General features: G+C 44.8%; 9 protein-coding genes across 9 annotated transcripts in view; 6 read left to right on the top strand and 3 right to left on the bottom strand.

Annotated features, from left to right (window-relative positions):
* The first annotated feature begins 46 nt into the window (after positions 1 to 46).
* On the top strand, positions 47 to 941 carry AIMP3 (aaRS-interacting multifunctional protein 3). The gene is made up of 3 exons (XM_017169424.2): positions 47 to 195; positions 271 to 579; positions 649 to 941. Exons 1-3 carry the CDS (start codon positions 115 to 117, stop codon positions 799 to 801), a joined length of 543 nt encoding a protein of 180 aa, XP_017024913.1. The 5' UTR covers positions 47 to 114; the 3' UTR covers positions 802 to 941.
* Positions 837 to 4,336, bottom strand: wmd (serine-threonine kinase receptor-associated protein wmd). The gene is made up of 3 exons (XM_017169423.2): positions 3,840 to 4,336; positions 1,301 to 1,966; positions 837 to 1,244 (listed from the first exon to the last, which is right to left on the bottom strand). Exons 1-3 carry the CDS (start codon positions 3,958 to 3,960, stop codon positions 1,045 to 1,047), a joined length of 987 nt encoding a protein of 328 aa, XP_017024912.1. The 5' UTR covers positions 3,961 to 4,336; the 3' UTR covers positions 837 to 1,044.
* Positions 4,337 to 4,834: 498 nt separating this feature from the next.
* levy lies at positions 4,835 to 5,564 on the top strand. Its single transcript, XM_017169077.3, has 2 exons — positions 4,835 to 4,993; positions 5,129 to 5,564. The coding sequence occupies exons 1-2, from the start codon at positions 4,897 to 4,899 to the stop codon at positions 5,359 to 5,361; spliced, it is 330 nt and encodes a 109-aa protein (XP_017024566.1). The 5' UTR covers positions 4,835 to 4,896; the 3' UTR covers positions 5,362 to 5,564.
* pita lies at positions 5,304 to 11,514 on the bottom strand. Its single transcript, XM_017169073.3, has 3 exons — positions 11,221 to 11,514; positions 6,636 to 7,721; positions 5,304 to 6,577 (listed from the first exon to the last, which is right to left on the bottom strand). The coding sequence occupies exons 1-3, from the start codon at positions 11,380 to 11,382 to the stop codon at positions 5,684 to 5,686; spliced, it is 2,142 nt and encodes a 713-aa protein (XP_017024562.1). The 5' UTR covers positions 11,383 to 11,514; the 3' UTR covers positions 5,304 to 5,683.
* Positions 7,981 to 10,685, top strand: Dcp-1 (Death caspase-1). Its single transcript, XM_017169074.3, has 3 exons — positions 7,981 to 8,516; positions 9,459 to 10,030; positions 10,094 to 10,685. The coding sequence occupies exons 1-3, from the start codon at positions 8,368 to 8,370 to the stop codon at positions 10,348 to 10,350; spliced, it is 978 nt and encodes a 325-aa protein (XP_017024563.1). The 5' UTR covers positions 7,981 to 8,367; the 3' UTR covers positions 10,351 to 10,685.
* Positions 11,515 to 11,584: 70 nt separating the features above from the next.
* Positions 11,585 to 12,707, bottom strand: Rrp4 (exosome complex component Rrp4). Its single transcript, XM_017169075.2, has 2 exons — positions 12,144 to 12,707; positions 11,585 to 12,082 (listed from the first exon to the last, which is right to left on the bottom strand). Exons 1-2 carry the CDS (start codon positions 12,588 to 12,590, stop codon positions 11,633 to 11,635), a joined length of 897 nt encoding a protein of 298 aa, XP_017024564.1. The 5' UTR covers positions 12,591 to 12,707; the 3' UTR covers positions 11,585 to 11,632.
* A 90-nt stretch (positions 12,708 to 12,797) lies between these two features.
* Pi3K59F (phosphatidylinositol 3-kinase 59F) lies at positions 12,798 to 16,275 on the top strand. The gene is made up of 8 exons (XM_017169072.2): positions 12,798 to 12,991; positions 13,063 to 13,684; positions 13,749 to 13,844; positions 13,911 to 13,996; positions 14,056 to 14,933; positions 14,991 to 15,264; positions 15,319 to 15,680; positions 15,738 to 16,275. The coding sequence occupies exons 1-8, from the start codon at positions 12,921 to 12,923 to the stop codon at positions 16,181 to 16,183; spliced, it is 2,835 nt and encodes a 944-aa protein (XP_017024561.1). The 5' UTR covers positions 12,798 to 12,920; the 3' UTR covers positions 16,184 to 16,275.
* Positions 16,276 to 16,317: 42 nt separating this feature from the next.
* LOC108076305 (uncharacterized) lies at positions 16,318 to 17,067 on the top strand. Its single transcript, XM_017169076.2, has one exon. It carries the CDS (start codon positions 16,318 to 16,320, stop codon positions 17,023 to 17,025), a length of 708 nt encoding a protein of 235 aa, XP_017024565.1. The 3' UTR covers positions 17,026 to 17,067.
* Positions 17,068 to 17,203: 136 nt separating this feature from the next.
* apt (apontic) overlaps positions 17,204 to 21,850 on the top strand; it is a 41,082-nt gene continuing 36,435 nt past the window's right edge. Inside the window, exon 1 of the mRNA XM_017169164.3 lies at positions 17,204 to 17,337. Within this exon, the coding sequence (XP_017024653.1) occupies positions 17,305 to 17,337 (33 nt within the window). The 5' untranslated portion in view covers positions 17,204 to 17,304. The remainder of the gene's footprint in view (positions 17,338 to 21,850) is intronic.

Here is a 21,850-nt window from a genome sequence, read left to right as displayed (position 1 = left end):
TCGACATCTGACTCCTCAAGAGCTTTTTAAGCTTTTTAGAAAGAGTTGGCAGCCCTTATTGGAATACCTTTTGTTGTATTTTTTCTGCACGCCAAATAACTTTAATTAATAACCATGTGCGACGTTGCAACTGTGCAGAAGATTGCCCATTGCCTGGGCGTGAATCCCGGCAAGGTGCAGCTCAACGAGGAGCAGGTAAGTACCCTGGACTTGACCCCCAAAAACGGATGATTCTCATGGCCGGACTTCAATTTATTTTTTGTTGTGAAGGTCGTAACCCGCATCAGTGGCCAAAAGAAGAGCAGCGTGGCGGGATTCGCCACCATTCTCGAGAGCCTGGCCCAGGAATCCAAGTCGGAAACGGCCCAGAACAGCAAGGCATCGAGGGAGGTAGAGGCACAGGTGTACCAGTGGATAGAGTTCTCCGTGCTCTATGTAGCACCCGGCTCCAAGGACAAGCATGTTTCCAAGCAACTTTTGGCGGACTTTAACAAGCTCTTTGCCAGCAAATCCTATTTGGTGGGTCATTTCATCACTCTAGCGGATCTGGCGGTGTATTATGCTATATACGATCTTGTGGTAAGTTGGAAAAATCTATGATTTAAGTTTTAAGGAAAGGATTTTCAACTTTCTCCCCGATTCTTTTAGAAATCCCTCTCTCCTGTGGACAAGGAAGCCTACCTGAACCTCTCCCGCTGGTTTGATCATCTCCAAAACCGACCGGACATCCATCAGGGCGAACCGCTGCTCAACTTCACCACCATCTACCTCCATGGCTGGGCCACAGGCACTCACATCTAAGACAAGCCATGCCATCATCCAAAAAACGTCACAAAGACTCTTAAGTTATTTATTTCTATTGCATTTCTCACAATGTAGTTTTTGTGTGTGTGATTATCATTTAATGCCAATGAGAGTTCAGCGTTGGAATATGAAAAATCGTTACGAGTTGTTCTCTTCTTGATAATCGGATCTCAGCCGTAGTAGCTCCGAATCACGTGCAGCGGCATGGGGCGTATAGCAGCGACTCCTGCTCCGCCAACATCAGTTCGCTTGGACTTCACGCGGCGAGCTAATAGAGTTGCCCATGTCCGTGGGCTCCGTGCACTTCCACAGGCCATAGGTCTTGCCTACGGTCGTCTGCCACAGCCGGAGAGTGCCATCCTCGGAGCCACTGGCATATAGCTCGCCATCGGGACTGAATTTCACGCTGTGCACGGGTCCAAAGTGGCCCTTGAAGGATTCTGTTTAAGACAAATAGCATTAGGTTTTACATCCTATATAAGCTTTACATCCTTACCAATTTCGTTTCCTGTTATATAATCGAACTTGTACATCTTAAAGTCCTCGCCGCCGCACACAAAGACATGCTTGTCCGGATGCAAACTAGCCGACGAGACGTTCGTCGGCACTTTCACCTCCTTAAGCTTCTTTAGCGTGTCAATCTCCCAGAAGCTAATGGACGAGCCATGCGCTATGGTCAGTATATGATTGTCCCGCGAGATTTCCAGGCTGTTCGGGTTGCTGGGGAACTGCAGACGCTGCACTTCAATGCCCGTCATGCGATCCCACAGACGCACCGTCTTATCCTCGGCCGCCGAGATGATGCACTTGTCGCCGCGACAAAAGAGCGCTCGCTTAATGGCGCCCGTGTGCCCCGCATACTCCTCCGGCTGTGCCTCCGGTTGCTCCAGATTGAAGACCCTCACCAGCTTCTCGTTGCTGCCCGTCACTATGTTCTCGGAGTCCGCATCGAAGGCCACGCTCTTGACAATGTGCTTGTGCTGGAAACTGTGGATCTCGGCTCCGCTCACCGCATTCCACACCTTGCCGGTGAAATCCGCCGCTCCAGAGGCGGCCAAAGTGGCGTTCCGGTTAAGGGTGGCATTCCACACGGCACCCTTGTGTCCTTCGAAGGTGCCCACCCAATCGCCGGTATCGCCATGCCTCAGCATCGGGCTGCCATCTGCAAAAAAAGAGAGAACAGAAGTCTCAGTTAGTTCGTGGGGAAAATATGCATTCACTTGGCGCACCGGCGGAGAGCGTGCGTGCATAAATTAACGAACGGAAGCCACCTTGACTCAATGCCTGCCGCCAAGGCCAACGACCTGGCCAACGACGCCGCTCGCAATCATGCAGGCAAGCGAGCGAGCTTCCCAAGTTCACGTCACTTCCACTGCATCCGATCGGGTGTAGCAGGGTAACAGGAGGGGTAACTGCAATTTGCAGTCGTCGCCGCCGTCTGGCAGGGACGCAACTTGTTAGTTCGATCAGATCGACATGAATTGGAAATGTAAGTGGTTATCAGTTTGTGATTAAATATATACAAATATATTTTTAATGAGATAAACTGGGCATATGGACTGGGGTAGGGAGTTTGGTTAATGGTGGTTTTTACTCTTATTTCTTAGAGTTTATGGAAGAACTTTAGATCAAAAACTATCAGAAAAGTATATTCCGGTTCTTGGTTCCAAAAAGCTGTCAACCTGTGTAATCAAATTAGTCTATTCTCAAAAAAATAGGGATAAATGAAGAAGGAAGAGAAACCTCTTTAAATAAAAGTTCAACCCTTACAAGATCATTTGGCAAAAGCGTATCCCCTGACCAGACAGACTCCTCCCCAGAGGTGACTTTCCTCTCCCGACAGCTGCCAGCTGCTGCTGCCTGCATATTTACAGCATATAAATATAGAAGTTTCAAGGTGCTTCCTGAAACCGAGAGGCGAGCACAAACAACAAATAACGTGCAAAGTTTCGAAAAAGTTGCTCAACAAGGGGAAGCCAGTAACGTTAAAAGGCGATAACGAATTTAACTTGAACTTGCAATGGCAACTCGAACGCTCTTTCCGCATAAATGCAACATTTAGCGAAAGCAACAAATGCAAAGCACAAAGCACCAGCACCAGGTATCGAGTATATAAAATGGCAATAGCAAATCGCATCGACTAGCTGACACCTCAAGGCAAAGAACGCGAAGCGAAATTTGTAGCATGCGAGTGGCGGCGGGAAAAGGGTTCGCAGCAAACAGGTTTCGCTCGCAATAAATGACTTTGCATTTGGGTCAAGGTAATACGCGCAGGCTAGACGGAGCTAAATCGTGTTTGTTGTTCGCCATATAGTACATATGTTTATGTTTTTGCCGATCGCTTATGCGCTGATGCAGCATCTTTTTAAAAAAAAGGCTATCAAAAACAACCAATTATAAGACAGAATGTCAGAATCAATACTCATTTCTACAAATGTTTAAGATTATTCATTAAGAAAGCATGTTTTCTGGATATTTTTTTAAGTTTATGAAATTATATGAGTTTCAAAAATCTTAAATTCAATTTTATATCCGATTAAATAGGATATTATTTGAAAAATATAGTTAAAATAGTTGTGATAATTGAAAAATATGCGTTATAAAGCTTTAAAGAAATGTATTTTTGAGATATATTCTATTACCAACGATTTAGATATTTTTTAAACATATTTTTCCAATTTTGGGATTGAAATTTTACAAATTTAAAAGACTTGAAATCTTTTTAGAAGGAAATGGTTGCTAGGTCCGATATAAGTAAGTCATTTTTTTTAGGGTTCCAAAAACAGACACTAATCTTTGGGAAGTAAACTTTAGGCAATCCTTTGAAAACTATCTTTCTAAAATTTAAAGTTAAGTACTTTGGGTTGAGACAAAAGACCTATAAACCCCTAAAATCTTAAAAATTTTAGATACCGGGAATAATACATTTTTGACTCGATTTTAAAGCACCACAACCACTGTGCGACGGCGGACAATGACTATTTATAGCTCGGCAAGGACGCCAAATTGCATGGGATTTTTTGCGCGACTTTTACCTTTACACGCCGAGATGAGAAAGTAACCGCTGTCGACGATGTCGCTGAAGTCCAGATGGACCACGGGTCGCGTGTGTCCGCTGCAGGTGAGCGGAATCTGTCGCAAATTGTTGGCAGCCATTGTAGCGAGTCTCTGTTGCTGATTATATTGCTGATCCTGTAGAATCCTTATTTGTGTATTCCTCTTCCGCCGTATAATACTTGGTCGTATTGTCTAGTGAGAATGCTGCAAACTTTGCACTTAATGGATAGGAGCGGTTTTTTCCGGGGGTTTGATGATTTTGCTTTGTACTTCGATTGCTGCTGCCGCTGGTTTCGTCTAATTAGCAACGCTTCACTGTCCTCTACGATTCTCCCGTTCCTTGCTGATAGTCGCGATGGTGCTTCTCCCACGCCAGAGTGTATTTACAATTTGATTTACTTTTTTTTATTTATCAACAAGAGGGAAAATAACACGTTGTTGTTGTCGATGGACGATTGGTAGCCGACTCCAGTCTCGATACTTCGCAGTGCCCTATCGATGGTGGTGGTCGCGTGAGGCGATTGTTGCTAAAGGTGGGAAAGGCGTCCGCGAACCGTGACATCGTTTAGAAATATATTTCACAGTCTTAAGGAATAATTAAATAAAAAATTAAATACATAAAAAATAAGTATATTAATATTCATCTTTTATTTTATTTATACTTTTTATTTACATACATATGATTTTAGGTACGGTGCAAATGTCACCTTACAGTGGGGTAACTGAGTCAATGACACAGACTCCTCTAGTGTGCTTGATCGTCAATTTTAAATTAATTTTAAATATTAAACAAAAATTTTTATTTGTACCGTCTTTGTTTTTATATGTTAATATATATATTTTTTTATAAATGAATATTTTGTAAAAAAAAGTACACTTTATTTATTTGGTCGCCAGTTTTTGGCTCTCTTACCCCACTGTGCACTTTATCGATATCAATCATTGGACCAATAACAAACTATCGCTGGCTGGGCCACCCCTATTGAACTGTCAAAATACCTAATTTTCATTCGGGGCTTGGAATCGACTGAAAATATGTCTGCTATCCTAAATCACGCAATTCGTCGCCAATTTGGCGCTACTGCCGCCAGGAATATGTCTGGCACCGCCGCCACTGCCGGCGAGCACTCCGGTAAGTGTCCTTTCTGGAGCCCGATCTCCCCATTGCCCGGATTTTGTAAGGTTAAGGTTATGTAATTTGGGCTGTTGGGCAAGAATCCTCTGGCAACACTTCTCTTACTTTGTTGTTATTTTTATGTCCTTGCAGGTGGCTACAAGGTGTGGAAGCGCCTGTCCTTCTTCGTGGCCGTTCCCGCCGTCGGTCTGTGCATGCTGAATGCCTACCTGAAGCACCAGGAGGAGCACGGCCATCCCCGCCAGGAGTTCGTCAAGTACGATTATCTGCGTCGCCGTGAGAAGCGTTTCCCCTGGGGCGAGGGCAACAAGAGCCTGTTCCACAACCCCCATGTCAACCCCCTGCCCGATGGCTATGAGCACTAGATGGATGGATGGCCACTGATTCCGTTGAGGGGGGTAAAGCAGCAGTTGTTTGGTAATGGCAGACCCACCCGGGACTCCTGTATGTAATCGTTATTGTAAACAAAACTTTAGGCGGAAATACACAGAAACATAACCACAGTAAAGAAACACCACGACTCCTCCAGTTGGCGCTTGAATAAAGATCGAAATCAGGTGTAAGTGAAGTAACCAAAGCTGCATTGATGTGGGAACCAGGTGAACCCCAAGAAAATCCATAGTTTTGGAATACATAAACTTTTGTAATATGTAAGATACAAAGTGCTTGCAATAATCTCATCTTAACCTATTTAGGCGACTTTTTGTTCGTAATCTTGCCCGAAATGGTCAGAAAGCGTCCTGACCTGGCGGGCGGTGACTTGGTTTCCTTCTTGATATTCATTGTCTTTGGTGATATCTTCGAAATAGTTCCCGACTTATCCTGACTGCGAGTCTGCCGCTTTCCTTCTGTAGATTCCTTTACTAATTTCTTTTGCTTTGGCGGCGGCTCAAAGGAACCATCGCTATCGTCCAGATGGTCATCTTCCAGAGAATCGTCTTCCAAGTATTCCGTTATAAACTCCTCCTCTGCCTTTATGCCCACCGCATCGTACACTTCCTCGAGGGCTTCCTCTCCTTCAGCTTTTTCCCCAACTCCCTCGACGCTTTCGGCTCCCTCAACTCCGATGCTTTCAGCTGCCTCAACTCCCTCGACACTTTCGGCTCCCTCAACTTCGTCGTTCTGATAGGGCATCATGTCCACCACATGGTCATCCTCAATGTGATTTCGCAGACGTGCCTCGCTTAAGAAGATGTGATCGCAGAACTCGCAGGCGAAACGCTCGGTCTTGTGCTGCGCCATGTGGGCCTCGACATCGTCGGCATATTCGATATTCTCGCGGCACAGTGGACACTTCAGGGTATCCTGGGCATGGGTCAGCGAGTGCTCCAGCAGCTGGTCATAGGTGGTAAAAGTATCTTTGCATTCGCTGCACACAAACGAAGCCTCCGAGGTGCTCTGCTTGTGCATACGCAGATGCCGCGACAGATGATGCGAGAGAATGTAGGACTTGGAACAGTATTTGCAGGGATAAGCCCGTTTGCCGGCATGCGCGACCAGGTGACGAGCCAACTTGCTGGATGTTGGGAAAGAGCGGTTGCAGTGCTGACAGGGGAAAGGCAAATTGGTCTTGTGGATGACCTGAGAGAAAAGGGGTTTTAGTTTCCTTTTTTGTCACGAATTTCCATTCCCCACTTACCTCATGACGCTCCAGTCCCTGCTTAAACGCAAACGACTTGCTGCAGACACCGCAATGGAAGGGCCGCTTCTTGGTGTGACGCTCCGCGTGAGTCTCCATCTCCTGGCGCGAGATGAACGGCTTCTCGCAAAAAACGCATATAAATTTGGGTATGTCCGTGTGCGTCCGTTCGTGTCGATGGAGCAGGGCCTTTCGGGTGAAGGCCCTGGAGCAAATGGTGCACTGGAACGGCCGCTCGCCGGTGTGAACAAAGGTATGCTTCTGCAGATCGTACTTGCTGAAGAAGCTCCGCTCGCAATCCGGGCACTGGAAACTGCGCTCGCGTTTATGGTTTACCATATGAATGTCCAGCAACTGCTGCAGCGGAAAGGATCGGTCGCAGTCGGGACAAGGAAACACATTGGTTGCCACCTTTTCGGCGTTCTTGATTAAATCATTTGGAGAAATAATCTTGCCGGGATCCAGAATCTCCGTCACAATGGCTACGTTGCCGCTCTCATCCCGATGAACCTGAGGTGTGGCAATGCGGGGCTCCAGGGGAGCGGCAGGTCCCTTGTTCAGTATACGAATCGATGACTTGTTCAGCAGCTTGGGCTTGCTGGGTGAATTTTTCGCCGGCGGCTGGACTATTTCATCTTGCAGCTCATTAGCCATGTCCTCCATCATGCTGTGCACATCGTCTATCGTCAGGTCCTGGTTGTTCTCCACCTTCAGCTCATAGGCCTGGGCCTTGCGTCCGATTGGAGCTCCTCCGGCGGTGGCATTCTTGTTCAGCAAACTTGTCTCCAGCACCTGGACATTCTCGATGATGGCCTTGTTCGATTTGGCCATGGTGTTGAGCAGCTTCTTGGGCTTGCTTTCCGGTGAAGTGACTGTCACCGCGGTGACATTCTTGGGGGGCACCGCCTGATTGGCTATCATGGGAGCCCGGGGTTTCTCCAGAGGAGCGGGCCAAGTTCCAGTCAAGGGGTATTGACGGATGAGGGTCTCAGCCCGCTTGCACATTTGCTTGAAGCGGTAGCAGTGCTCGAAGAGGAGACGGCAGTCCAGGCAGATATATCCTGGCATTCCGTCGCCATCGAAAACCTTAAAATGAGGAGAACAAATTTAACATTAATAACTTTATAGGGAAAATATTTTGATATTTTAAAGAAAACTTTAAAAGTTGCTTTGACAAAATTAAATTTTCAAATACTTTACGTCAAAGGATACGTATTTGATCACCTAACGTAGTTTAATTACGTTATTGTTCTAAGCCAGTGGGACCAGCTGCCGCAGGGAAAATACCCACCGTCTGAATTTGGCATTATAAAAGGTAAATGCGGCAGGCACATTGGACTGCTTGGCGGCAAGTGCATACACACACCACCACAGATGCAGTTTGTTTTCGTGAGCACGCTTAACCTTCGTTAATTTGATTGATTAAACACGGCGGCGCCATAAAAGGACATTTGGAGTTTTGTTAATCCGACAAAAGCTGCAAAAAAAACAGCTGTGCTGTGCCAGTTTAGCAAACTTTTTCGTGAAAGAACAAGAAACTTCCAACTACAAACGTATGCAAAAAGGGCGCAACAACTGAAGGAGAAGGAGAATTACAAGAAGGCAGAAAAGAAGGCAGAGCCGAACAAAAGGCAAAGCGGCGGACGAACAAGGAGAAATACAAAACAACCAAAACAAGAGGAGAGAGAGGGCAACACAAGAGAAGAGGAGACAGACCCTCGGAGGCGGCAAAATGACGGACGAGTGTATAACCAGAAACTACAATGTTCTCAGCTCGAACGGAGCGGGAAATCGGAGCAGCATTATAGCTGATAGTATCGATGCCAAGGGCTGTACGGCGGAGCCGCTGGCTGTTGCTGCTGGTGGTGCAACTGCAGCGAGGTAAGTGTCCATGCTCTCTCTCCGGCTCTTTTTCTCTCTCTTTTTGTGCGTCTGTATGTGTGCTTGTCTGCTCTTGTTATCAGTATTGTTGTTCTTGTTTTTGTTACGATGCTGGAAAAGGAGTTTTGATTGGAAAAATCCTGTTTTTAAGACGCATTTAAAAAATTTAATTTCGGGAAAGCCCGTTTCTTTTGCTAAAATTTCTTATCAAGCTATGAATTTAGCCTTCCAAAAATACTAATCTTATCAGAACTAAATTAATCTTGTTTTTCGATCATTGATCATGAAATGTAATCTAATCTTTGATAAATAGCAAAGATTTTCAAATTTGGAACTTGGCGAAACATTATTATTTAAAACTGAAAACTCAATGTAGTTTCGGCAAGATATGTATTATTGTATTCACTGCCTTGAAAGCATTTACGACCCATTTTCTTATCATAGAAGTTCTCTATAATAACCAGTTATTTGAAATATCAAAGAAGGTCGTATATCCGGATGTTTTTATACTAAAATTTATCATATTTACAATACATTTTTAATAGAATCAAATGATTTCTTCGATTAAAGAGTACCAATAAATGAAATACCTCTTAAAATCAAAGAAGTTACAGAAGTTACTAGCAAAATTTCCTCCTGATTGCTCATAAGCCCTCCCATAAGCTCTTAAAGCCTGCCTTAGTCATTGAAAGTGCTGCTAACAATCAATAATAGGATTTATTTAATTGTTGCAATTGAAAAAGAGCCCTGTAAGCGTTTTGTTATCGTGAAAACTATTCTTTTGTTTGATTTTGCTTATGCAAAGCCTACACAAACGACCATTAATCATAGCTAATTTTGGCCAATGGCCTTATCTTATCTAATCACTCCGACCAAATGGCTAGCAAATCGAATCTTATATCACTTTCTATTGACCCTATTCTTTTGGTCTTCCCTGCGCAGCGCCGCCGCCGCCCTGCCGGCCAACAAGTTTGTGGCCCGAATGCCCGTGGAGCGATATGCCAGCGAGTACAACATGAATCACAAGAATCGCGGCCTGGCCCTCATCTTTAACCACGAGTTCTTTGAAATACCCTCGCTGAAGCCTCGCGCCGGCACAAATGTGGATGCCCAGGAGCTGAAGAAGACCTTTAAGAGTCTGGGCTTTGATGCGACCGTGCATAAGGACTGCAAGTTGCGGGACATCCTCAAGCACATCGAGGAGGCCGCTGTGCAGGATCACACGGACAACGATTGTCTGGCGGTGGCCATACTGTCGCACGGTGAACACGGCTATCTGTATGCCAAGGATGTGCAGTACAAGTTGGATAATATCTGGCACTACTTCACCGCTGCCATCTGTCCCACATTGGCAGGCAAGCCGAAGCTGTTCTTTATCCAAGCCTGTCAGGGGGATCGCTTGGACGGTGGAATGACGCTGGAGAAGTGCGTGACTGAAACGGATGGCGAGTCCTCCATGAGCTACAAAATACCCATACATGCCGACTTTCTCTTCTCTTACTCCACAATTCCGGGTAAGGATACAAACCAGGGTATTTGTAGAGGAATTTTCCTAACAATTTGTATTTAATTTCCAGGCTACTACTCCTGGCGCAACATCAACAACGGCTCCTGGTACATGCAGTCGCTCATCCAAGAGCTAAACACCAATGGCAAAAAGTACGACTTGCTCACCCTGCTCACATTCGTCAACCAGCGTGTGGCCATAGACTTTGAGTCGAACGTGCCCGCCACCCCAATGATGGATCGCCAGAAGCAAATACCATGCCTCACCTCAATGCTGACGCGCATACTGCGCTTCAACGACAAGCCCAACGGCAATAAGGCTGGTTAAACGGACGATCTCTCGGTTCTACCTCAGGTTGAGCGCTCACTCAATGCCCCCGCAATCATCATTTGGATTCCAATTCACTTCAAGTTTAGTTTTTAGACGCTTGCAATTATCCCGAAGGATATGCCGAGCTTCAGGACATGATTTTTCTTCCATTTCTCATTTCCCCCCAAAACCCCAATTCAGGCCTTATCGTTGACGAAATTCGCTTATCCAATTAAATGTACGACTTGCCCTAATTATAAGAAACACTTGCTGATTAGCAAACCCACAAATTTTAGAAATAAGAGATATAATGAAGATTTATACATACAAAACAATCATATATTATATATATTTGATATGAAAATGAATAAAAATGAAATATGAATAAGTTTTGAGAGATTTTTAATTGATTGTAAAGTAAATATTGTAGTAGTTCAGAAATTTCATGTTCCTAAATTTATTGAATTATTTTGATAACAATATTTATTTACTTTTTTTCCCGCCAAAAAAGTAGAAAAAAACTACAGCTGACTGCCTGCCAGCCCCAAACAGCTGACTGGACAGATGTGCACGTGTGTGTGCGTGTCCGTGGTACAGTTGTCACGGCGACTAATTGAAATAGGTTTTTCACACATTTTCACTGGGGGGAACTCTGCCGGAAAACTGACTAATCGGCAAGGACACGAATGGGGATCTTTAAGCGGGGTTTCCCCCTTGGAAACAGGAAAACATGGGCGAGATAAACTTAGCCGAGACGCCAACGCACAGTGGGTTCAAAAACCTAAGAGGAGGCCGCTACCTGGGCTCTATGATTTAGCCAAGTTCTGTGCGGGCAGCGGGTGGTTTTTGTTTTTTTAGTGCAAGTTAGAACCCATTACTTATTCTTACCTCGATCGCCGTTATGGCCATTATCTGCAGGGCCAGGTTGGCGCTGGTTTTGATGCGTGTGTTCTCCACGAAAATGGAGGCCAGCTTCTGATCCGACAGGCAGAATCGGCAGACCTTCTTTAGGCCCAGCGAGGCCTCGCGAAGCGCAGCACTTTGCGCCATCGTATCAATTGCAATAAGTCTGGTGTATAACTAATAATTGTAATTACTGCACACGCGGGGCGTATAGAAAATAAGTAAGAGCACAGAAAATAATCTGATTCGGCGTCTTTTCTTTTCACAAACCTAGCCAGCCTTGCCGGACAGTCGGGGCCAGCGCCGGGAGTTGCCAGACTGGAGAGTGAAATTTATCGATAGTTCTTGGTTTAATTTGCTTAAAAATAAATTTATTAATGCTTTTTAATTTGAAACACTATTCGTCGGAATCCCTTAACCGCGCCTGCGTCTGCTCGCCTATGTCGTAGATGACGTTCTGCTGGAGCAGCTCGTGGGCCTCGTACTTGAGGGACTCTTCGTAGGCATACTGGATGCTGGTGTCGTAGATCATTAGTTTGCACTTGGCCAGGGCCAGGATAGAGTTCCTCAGCCGGGCAATCACTTCCCGTTCGCTGCGAGGCACGTGTTCGTTTAGGTTTTGCGCGAAACCACCTTCGCCGCCCTCCTGTTCCTGAGCCTTGGTGGGCGCTATCCAGATGTAGCCATTGTTGCCAAGGATCACGGAGGCGCCGCAGGGCAGGTTGTGAAAGTGCATCTTGCGGCGCTTTACGAGGGCCGGGAAGACCTTGACCAGGATGCCCTGCGACAGTTTTCCGTACTTTAAACTGCGTGTGTAGAGGGAGAGGGTGCCCTCTTCGAAGATGTTCTGGTGAGGAATCGCATTATTAATCAGAAATCAACCGGAGAGGTGGAGGTTTGAAAATCACCTGCACTTCCGCGGAGATGAGATCTCCTTCATCTAGGTATCGCCTCATCATCTGCTCGTCCTCGGCGGATCTCCTTCTGAGCTCACCACCTGGCAAATTCACCGACGACAGCAGGAGCATGGAATCGAGCCGGGAATTCGTGTCAACACGCCAACGCTTCTGTTGCACTTCGATGACGCGGGCCACTACCACATCCCCAATCTCGCCCACATAGCGACTCTTGAGCGGACGCAGTGAGATCAGCTTGTTGACTTTCTCGATCACTCCTGCCACCGAAGCCTTGATGACCTCGTCCTCCACGAAGGTGCCATGTCCGCGCATGAAACCCGCTTCCGGCATCAGCACCTCGCCGGGTGTGTAGATGCGGGGCAGGTGTCCCGGATGGGCGGTCAGATCCCGCCAGTCCACCCGATCCAGGGCCAAGTCTATCGTAGCATTTGTGGACATTTCGGTGGGTTGGATTAAGTTTAATTAATTAAGTTTTATTAAATTTAAAAAAGGTAAACAAGCAACAGCTGGCGAAACACGCGTTCCTCGTATTAGAAAATATTAATGTAACCGCCGGCTTTTCCGTTTATAATGCTGAAAATTTCTTCAGAAAAATCCAGTATTTCCTTCTCCACAGCAGCTGGCCACACTAAATTGCTGAAGTCTGCTGGCGAATGGCGTTGCCAGACTTGTTTATCCGGATCAGCTGTTATCTGTTGTGGCCAGTTGTTGTTGTTGTTCCGTGAAAAAATTGCGAAGTAATGAAAAACTAAGAAAATCACAAGGAAAATGGACCAGCCCGATGACCATTTCCGCTATATACACAGCTCCTCGCTCCACGAACGCGTCCAGATCAAGGTGTATGTGTTTCTATACCTGGAAAACCCCTGAAAAAGTGTCCCTGAGTGTGAAGAACCTTTTTCCTTTTCAGTGGCACCCTTGAGGGCAAGAAGCGCCAGCCGGACTATGAAAAGCTGCTGGATGATCCTATCCTACGCTTCTCGGGCCTCTACTCCGAGGAGCATCCCTCGTTCCAGGTGCGCCTGCAGGTGTTCAACCAGGGCAGGCCCTACTGCCTGCCCGTGACCAGCTCGTACAAGTCCTTTGGCAAGCGTTGGAGCTGGAACGAGTGGGTGTCGCTGCCCTTGCAGTTCTCAGATTTACCTCGCAGCGCCATGCTTGTCCTGACCATCTTGGATTGCTCCGGCGCTGGGCAAACTACTGTGATTGGTGGCACTTCCATTTCGGTGTTTGGCAAGGATGGCATGTTCCGCCAAGGCATGTACGATCTGCGGGTTTGGCTGGGCGTTGAGGGGGATGGCAGCTTTCCCAGTAGAACGCCTGGCAAGGGCAAGGAGTCCTCCAAGTCTCAAATGCAGAGATTAGGAAAGCTGGCCAAGAAGCATCGCAATGGCCAGGTGCAAAAGGTGGACTGGCTGGACAGGTTGACATTCCGCGAAATCGAGGTGATCAACGAGCGGGAGAAGCGCATGTCCGACTATATGTTTTTAATGATTGAGTTTCCCGCCATCGTCGTGGATGATTCCTACAATGTGAGTGGATCTGGGGGATCTTTGGATATTTAGAAGAGCTCTGAATGTATTATTTTATCCGCAGTATGCAGTGGTTTACTTTGAGGCGGAGGGAGATGTCAAGTACAAGCTGCCAGCCAAGCCCAAGTTGGTATCCGTGCCGGATTCGGAGATTCAAATGGTAAGGAAGGTCCTTGGAGCTTATTACCCGATGAATCCAAAGCTATAAACCTTTGTATTCTTAAAGGAAAACCTGGTGGAAAGAAAGCACCATCGCCTGGCCCGTTCGGAGCGCTCTGGAATCTCTGACAGAGATGCCAAGCCCACCGCCAGGTAGAACTACTAAACCCTTCTTAAACAACTTCCCATCTAAAACCTCTCTTAACCCGCAGCATTCGTGACCAGCTGCACACCATAGTGTACAGGTATCCCCCCACTTATGTGCTGAGCAGCGAGGAGCAGGATTTGGTCTGGAAGTTCCGCTTTTATCTTTCCTCCCACAAAAAGGCACTGACCAAGTTCCTTAAGTGCATCAACTGGAAACTGGAGGATGAGGTCACCCAAGCTCTCTGGATGCTGGCCAACTGGGCGCCCATGGATGTAGAGGATGCCCTGGAGCTACTGAGTCCCACATTCACCCATCCCCAAGTGCGAAAGTATGCTGTGAGTCGCCTGGCTCAAGCTCCCGACGAGGATCTCCTGCTTTACCTGCTCCAACTGGTGCAGGCTCTCAAGTACGAGGATCCTCGGCACATTGTCCACCTGCATGGCTGCATCTTTCCCGAAAGGGATGTGGTGCGCTCTATCCTAGATGACAATGGCTCGCTGTTGGATCAGAGCAGTCTCTCGGATTTGAGTGCCGCCAGTAGTGGCCTCCATGCCTCTGTTATTCCAGCCAATCAGCGAGCGGCCAGTGTCTTGGCTGCCATCAAGAGTGACAAGTCGGTGAGTCCGGGCTCAACGGGTGGCCAGGGATCTTCGTTAGCCCCAGGACCGTCGACTCCTGCTACACCAGGCGGCAGTTCCCTGCCCTGTGACTCCAACTCCAATGCTTTGATGCTGGCCGAGGGCATTAGCTTTGGCAGTGTTCCGGCCAATCTTTGCACATTCCTCATCCAGCGAGCCTGCACAAATGCCACGCTGGCCAATTACTTTTACTGGTACCTGTCCATCGAGGTGGAGGAGGTGGAGTCGGTGAGGAAGCAGGATGAGCGGGCCCATGACATGTATGCCATGGTGCTTAAGATGTTCTTGAAGGTCTTGGAGAATGGTGAGTGAAGTGGTGAGTGAAAGAGAAATCTTTTATACTTACTCTTTTTATTCCCAGGCAACTTTAACCTTCGCGGCATCTTTTATAATCTCCGCAAGCAACGTCGCTTTATTGATGAGCTGGTCAAGCTGGTTAAACTGGTGGCCAAAGAGCCGGGTAATCGCAATAAGAAAACGGAAAAGTTCCAGAAACTCCTAGCCGAGCAGGATATGTTCAAGGTGAACTTTACCAACTTTGAGCCCATACCTTTTCCCCTGGATCCGGAGATTTACATCACCAAGATTGTGCCCATGAGGACGTCGCTCTTTAAGAGCGCCCTAATGCCAGCCAAGTGGGTTTTTCATCTTTATAAATAGAATATCTACTTATAATTTATCTTCTTTAGACTCACCTTTGTCACCTCCATTGCTCAGCATGAATATGCAGCAATTTTCAAGCATGGCGATGATCTGCGTCAGGATCAGCTCATCCTGCAGATGATCACCCTAATGGACAAGCTTTTACGAAGAGAAAACCTCGATTTGAAGTTGACTCCTTACAAGGTGCTGGCCACCAGCTCTAAGCATGGCTTCTTGCAGTATGTGGACTCCTGTACGGTCGCCGAGGTCCTGGCTCGCGAGGGCAATATCCACAACTTTTTCAGAAAGCATCATCCCTGCGATAATGGACCCTATGGCATATCGGCAGAGGTCATGGACACTTATATCAAGAGTTGTGCGGGCTACTGTGTGATAACGTACCTGCTGGGTAAGTCTCTAACATTACCTTGGAGGATTTTCCTTCTTAATTCCTTGTATTTTCCAGGCGTGGGTGATCGTCACCTGGACAATCTGCTTTTAACCACCAATGGCAAGCTCTTCCACATCGATTTCGGTTATATCCTGGGCCGTGATCCCAAACCCATGCCACCGCCCATGAAGCTTAGCAAGGAGATGGTGGAGGCCATGGGTGGTATTAGCTCAGAGCATCACCATGAATTCCGCAAGCAATGCTATACGGCTTACCTGCATCTGCGACGTCATGCCAATGTGATGCTTAATTTATTCTCCCTGATGGTGGATGCCACCGTGCCGGATATAGCCCTGGAGCCGGATAAGGCGGTCAAGAAGGTGGAGGAGAATCTGCAGTTGGGTTTAACGGATGAGGAGGCTGTCCAGCATTTGCAAAATCTTTTAGATGTGAGCATTACAGCGGTAATGCCGGCGCTGGTAGAGCACATCCATCGTTTCACTCAGTACTGGCGGAAGTAGGATTTAGGATTTAGTTGTAGTCGTAGTAGCCTGTATTCACAAGTCTGTTATCCGGAATTTAAATGTAACTCTATAACCAGCTTTGACTTTGACTCAAAAGTTTCTTATTTTCTAATTTTATTCAAGAGGTAACCATGAAGGTGCGTTCCAAGAAGCCCGTTTGGTTCCTGTTCAAGGTCTTGGAGGTGCTCTTAAGCCTGTCCTGCTGCCTCGTCCACTGGAACTGTTTCCGGCATCGTGGTGTCCCGCATGTCTTCCTGCTGTGCGCCGCCTATGGTGGCTCTGTAATTATTGGAATTTTATCCATAATTGGTTCATTTTATGCGGAGAAACCGAAAATGAAACATGAGGCAGCACACGCTGGTATACTCGGTGCCTTTCACCTGTTCACCCTGTTCGCTCACATGCACTTGGTCACCATGAAGAAGTATCATCCCCAGGATTGGGTTAGCTTCTATAGATGCAGCCGGAACAATGCCATGGTTGCCCTCTATGCCGCCGCTATTTACTTTCTGCACTTGACCTTTGCCCTGGACCTGATGCTCTCACACAAATTCAAAGCGAAGAGGCATCCGGTGAGGAGTAAGCGTCCGCTCAGCCTCTATTTCATCAGTCCGGGGGTGGAGGCGTATGTTAGTCGTTTCTGGTGGTTCCAGCACTTGGCCAGCAAGATGCTAACCAGTGCCCAGCCCTCGGAGCATTCCAGCAGGAACAGGAATATGTCCTTTGACACGGAATCGGATGAAGAAGAGCAGCGAGTGTCCGTAACGAAGCAGCCGGAGGAGGCCAGAAATTCGGGGGTGTTTCGAAGGTCGGGCGAGATGAGAGAGCTTCCCATATAAATTGTTTAATTAGTTAATTTTAATTATAAAATATTAATCCTACAGTTCTCTGCTTCCGTTACTTTTTAAATTCCAACGGATTTCCTCGCGCATCCCTGGTCTGCGATCAGCTGTTTATCACACAAACAACCCTGTCTTTGTGTGCCCGCGCACTTTGACAGCTGTTCGTTTACGGTTATTCGAGCTAGCAGTGTTGTTTTTTATGTTTGCTGCAATTACTACAATTCTGTGATAAATTCCCCATAAATTCAAGCTCTCCCAGTGGAAACCAACTCTATAATGGCAAGGGCGATGGCAAACAGCAGCAGTGCGGTAAGTCCTTAGGGGAAGCGTCCATTTTCCCATTGTTCAGATGCATTGCTGGAAATTTCTCGTCTGCAAACTTTTCTGATTTTCATAGTTCGATGCGTGGTGCAGGAAAACTTCTGCCTCTGTGTGTGTGTGTGTGCCACCGCTGCCTCTGTGGTTTTAGTTAGTGGCAGGTATTTCGAACCTAAAACTTTTGCTAAAAGTTAGTCTAGCCGGGGCCACTAAAGTTGCCGGCAGACGCAGCACCGCAATGTAAGCACACACACATACACATAGAGACACCCGCAACCACACACATACATACATATAAACCTTAAGTCCCAGGCGGCCAACCAAGTTGAGTCGTGTCCTAAAACCTCACATGCCACAGTGGAAACTTGTTAAGTGGAACTAGCAGCAGGTTTTGAAAATCTTAATTCCAATTAGAACAGTGGAACTTCCAATCCGAAAACATCTTTAGCCACAGTAGAAACTCGTTAGTTGGAATTAGGAAAAGTATTTGAAATGTTGAATGCCAATAATTACAGTAGAACTTCCAATTAGAATTTTGTGGGCTCTGAGATCTTCTTTGAATTAAATTTAAAAATTATATTTAAAAAATTTCAATTGAAATTAAAAAATTAAAATTAATTTAAAAAAAACTGAAATTTTTGCTTTAAATTTAAATCCTAACAAAGTTTTCGAAAAAAAGCTAAAACACTTAGATTTGTTTTTATAAAATTATTTCCATGTTTTTTATAATTAAGAATTGATTTTATTTAATTTAAATATTAACACAATAATTTAAAACAAGCAAAAAAGACAACACTGAAGTGAGTCACCCAGCGGGCAACTGCACTCAGCTTGGCCTTTTGTTATTGTCTGCGGTTTGGTGGCTGCAAGCCACCGACCAAGCCCCCCCACCGCCCACTCTGCTCTCCACTCCCTCTCTGGAGCCACCTTCCTCCCCCCGCCTCATCGTCCTTTTGGGTTGAAAGCAGCACGTGTTCATTTTCGTGCAAAGTCACTTGGAATGCCAAGTTGAAGTTATGTGTGCGCCTTTTTTTTTGTATATTTTTTTATTTTTTCTGCAGACAGTATCTATGTATGTATATATGTATTTCTGTGTGCGAGTGGGTGGGTGTGGGTGTGCGGAAAAGCGTGTGTGCATCTGAAAGATACTACATTTTCTAGATCACAGCATGTTTGGTTTAGTTGGCAGCTAAATTTCACTACGTGCAGTTTGCGGTGGGTGTTAAAAGTTTTAGTTTCGCAAAGATCGGGGAATGCCAACTATGTTCGGCAATAACAAATCCGCCGGCCGCTGATAGCGATAAAACATCGAGTGAATAAGATTAATTGTTATATGACGAAGAGTAAATTATGAATGTGCATTATCTAATATAACACCACACAGATAACTGTCTTTGGAGATGAGTGAGAATAACTTACGGGCATTAGAAGCGATGATTCACATTTTGGAGGTTTAGTTTACAGTTTGTTATTACTTGGAAAAATCTTTTTAATTACTATTTGAATCATTTTAAATTTCCGGTTATTAATAGGACTTTTAAAATCGAAAGAAAAGAAAAGTTATATAGTTTTATGGTATTTTAAATATAGGTTTTTATAAGATTTTCTGAACATTGTATTGTTTCGGGGTGAATAGCTCAGTTTACAGTTTAAATTACTTTAAAAAAATATTCTAAAATAATAACTGATTTCGTATTTATTTATCTGTTTATGAGTCTTGCCCCATAAAAAAGCTTAACTTTATCAAAACCGCACCCCACTTTATAATCAATCCCATTAACCCCTCTAAAAAATATTATAAAGATTTGTCATAACATTGCAAAATTATCAATAGAACCGAAATATCTAAAGCAACCCTTTTCAAAAAAAAGTTATCCAATTTCTCACAGTAAGTGTAAGCTGATAGTAATTCGAGCTAAAGAAGCTATAGAAGCTAGCACGTTCCATTAATTAGTAATCGGTCTCCGGGTCTGGGTCTTTTCCCTCCCTTTCGTTCAGTTCTGGGAACACTATGCTAGTTTGGCTATAATTTCACAATCAACTCATGGGTGCGACTGACTGTAATTGAAGTCTTGGCTCTCTGACTGACTTCCTATATATACATTTGTGTGTGCAGAGTCGGTTGGTTTTAACTGGAACTTTTGGGTTGTCGTCGAGTCGTTCTGTCTGTCTCCCCCATTGGACGAACCTAACTCCCGAAGCGAAGGTTCCCATAGTTTTTCCTATGCCAACCCCCTTACTTCCCGCTTTTAAGCCCCCCCAAAAAAAAGCGCTGTGTACGTGCCGCTAGTGCAGCTTAGCTCCATAGATTGTCCGTCCGTCCGTTTGGTGGTAATCAGTTTACGCTGACGTCGTTTGCTTACCACTTTCCTCTCTCAATACCACCGCCCCGAGCCCGCTTTTACCCAATACGCCAGTGACCCTGCAACTAAGCAGTTGGGGGCATTATAATAGGTTATATTATAGTTAAAAACTAGATTAATTTATTCTTAATAAATAAAAGAAATATTATTTAAGACCAAAAAACTTATTAAGCTGATAAAGAAGATTGACTATCTTCTGATTTTAATTTAAAGTTTAACTGTAGATATGAAATTATATCAATTCAAATCAAAGATTATAGCTTCTAATTTTCAATTCTATCCTTTGTCAATATTTTTCTGACCTCATCTGTGGATTAGTATGCACATTCATATTCAAATCCAAGTGCAAGTCGTGTAGCTACATGCGAAACTCTATGTAAACCGAAATGGTTTTCATTTATTTATTTTTTGTTGTTGTTTTCTTTTTGTTTTTTTTTCACTTCTATTTTGCTGCTGTTCGTTTTTCATGAACCGATACTAACACGAGTGCTACTATTTCAGTTGGTTACTAAACATTTAGTGCCTCCCCGGGAACTCCCCGTCTTTCCCTATCCGAAAAATCGAGGGAAGCTGACTAAGCGAACGGGCAGCTAGAAAACGGCAGCAGCGGATGAAATGTCGCGCTATATTAACCATATTGCTACTCGGGAGCCAGCCAAAGGGGCTTTGCTTTGGCTTTTGCATACTCTGTGCTGCCCATGCTCCATACTTGGTTGAGGGGGCTGGGAGCCTCTTATCCTCCTTCCACCCTCCACACGCCGCCCTTGGCCCGAAGCTGTAGCCTGGCAGTTGCTCCATTTGTTTTTGTTTGTGTATTGTGATGCGAGCGTTCAAGTACAGTGGAGTGTCTCTCACCTCTTTTGGTATTTTAGCGCTAGAATTTCCAACTTTAAAATCGACAAAGATTTTATTAGAAAATATAAGAGCAAATCCTTACTTAAAAGAAATTTAGAAGATTTTGTTGACAGCTGGAGTTCTCGAGCTTCTTTTGTGGAAATTATATTAATAAACTATAATTCCAGGACCCACTGTACTATTTGTATGTGCTTCAGTGTGGCGCTGCATTTGTCATTGTTGTTGTTGACGTCCACAACGTGATAAAAACTTTAAACATTGAATTGTGATACTTCGTCACTTGGTTGTAAATTGAAATAAGACTACCTTCCCTCCCCCTGCTACAACGCCTTCTCGCCTGCCACTCCTTTGACCGTTAAGCGAAACGCGAAGCGAAAGCAAAAACAAAATAGATGGGGAAAAAATCAAATAAAAACAAAATTCTCTTGCAATTGTCAGCAAATTTTCTTCAAATGCGAGAACATACAACAATAACAACATGAGTTGCAAGGCGAAGAAGAAAAGCAAAAAGAAAAAGGAGAAGTGCAACTAGAAGGGGGCCGGTGAGGTGGAGGAGGCGTAGCAGATAAAAAAGGAGAAGCAAGAGGCAGAGTAAGAAGGAGCTGCTGTGGCTGCAACTGAGACATTTGTTTAGTTAAGTTTCAGTTTTTGTAAGTTTTATGTTTTAAATGCAAACACATACATACACACATTTGTTTATTTGTATAGGTAGATGCATGTGCATACTCATTATTTATGTATGTGGGAAGCTTTTGCGCCCGATTCCATATATTCCATTCCTCGATTCCGATTCCACTTCCAATTCCAGTGCAGTTTCTGACGCCTTCGGTTTGGCGCTCCTCTCCGTGTTTTTAGATATTTTTCTCTATTTTTTTTGTTTAGTTTTCTGTGGTTTTAGTCATCCTCCTTTATTTTTGTTGTGCTTTTTAATTTCTTATTTGATTTGCGTCTTTTTTTTTTTGACTGTGCAAATTAAATAAATAATAAACGTGACTAAAATTTATAATGAACTTCTTCAAAAAAAACTCATAAATAAATTAAACAAAAGAAAGCCAAAAAAGAACGTCACAAATTGTAAGCAAAGTGAAGAATTTGCATACAATTTAAACGCATAAATCTTTGATATATCTTTTTTTATGGTGAGTTTTTATATTAAATTGTTTAAATAATATTCTCTGGCTTTTATTATTGAATTTTTGATTAAACAGGGGTTAATCAATAAATTTTTAATTATAAGAAATAAAAATCAGTGGCTTAAAAGGCTTACGAATTTATGATTATTACAA

This window comes from Drosophila kikkawai, chromosome 2R (genome assembly GCF_030179895.1).
Source record: "Drosophila kikkawai strain 14028-0561.14 chromosome 2R, DkikHiC1v2, whole genome shotgun sequence".
In the NCBI taxonomy this organism is placed as follows: Eukaryota; Metazoa; Arthropoda; class Insecta; order Diptera; family Drosophilidae; genus Drosophila; species Drosophila kikkawai.
The sequence above is the reverse complement of the archived record's forward strand: the minus strand, read 5'-3'. Positions and strand labels throughout refer to the sequence as shown.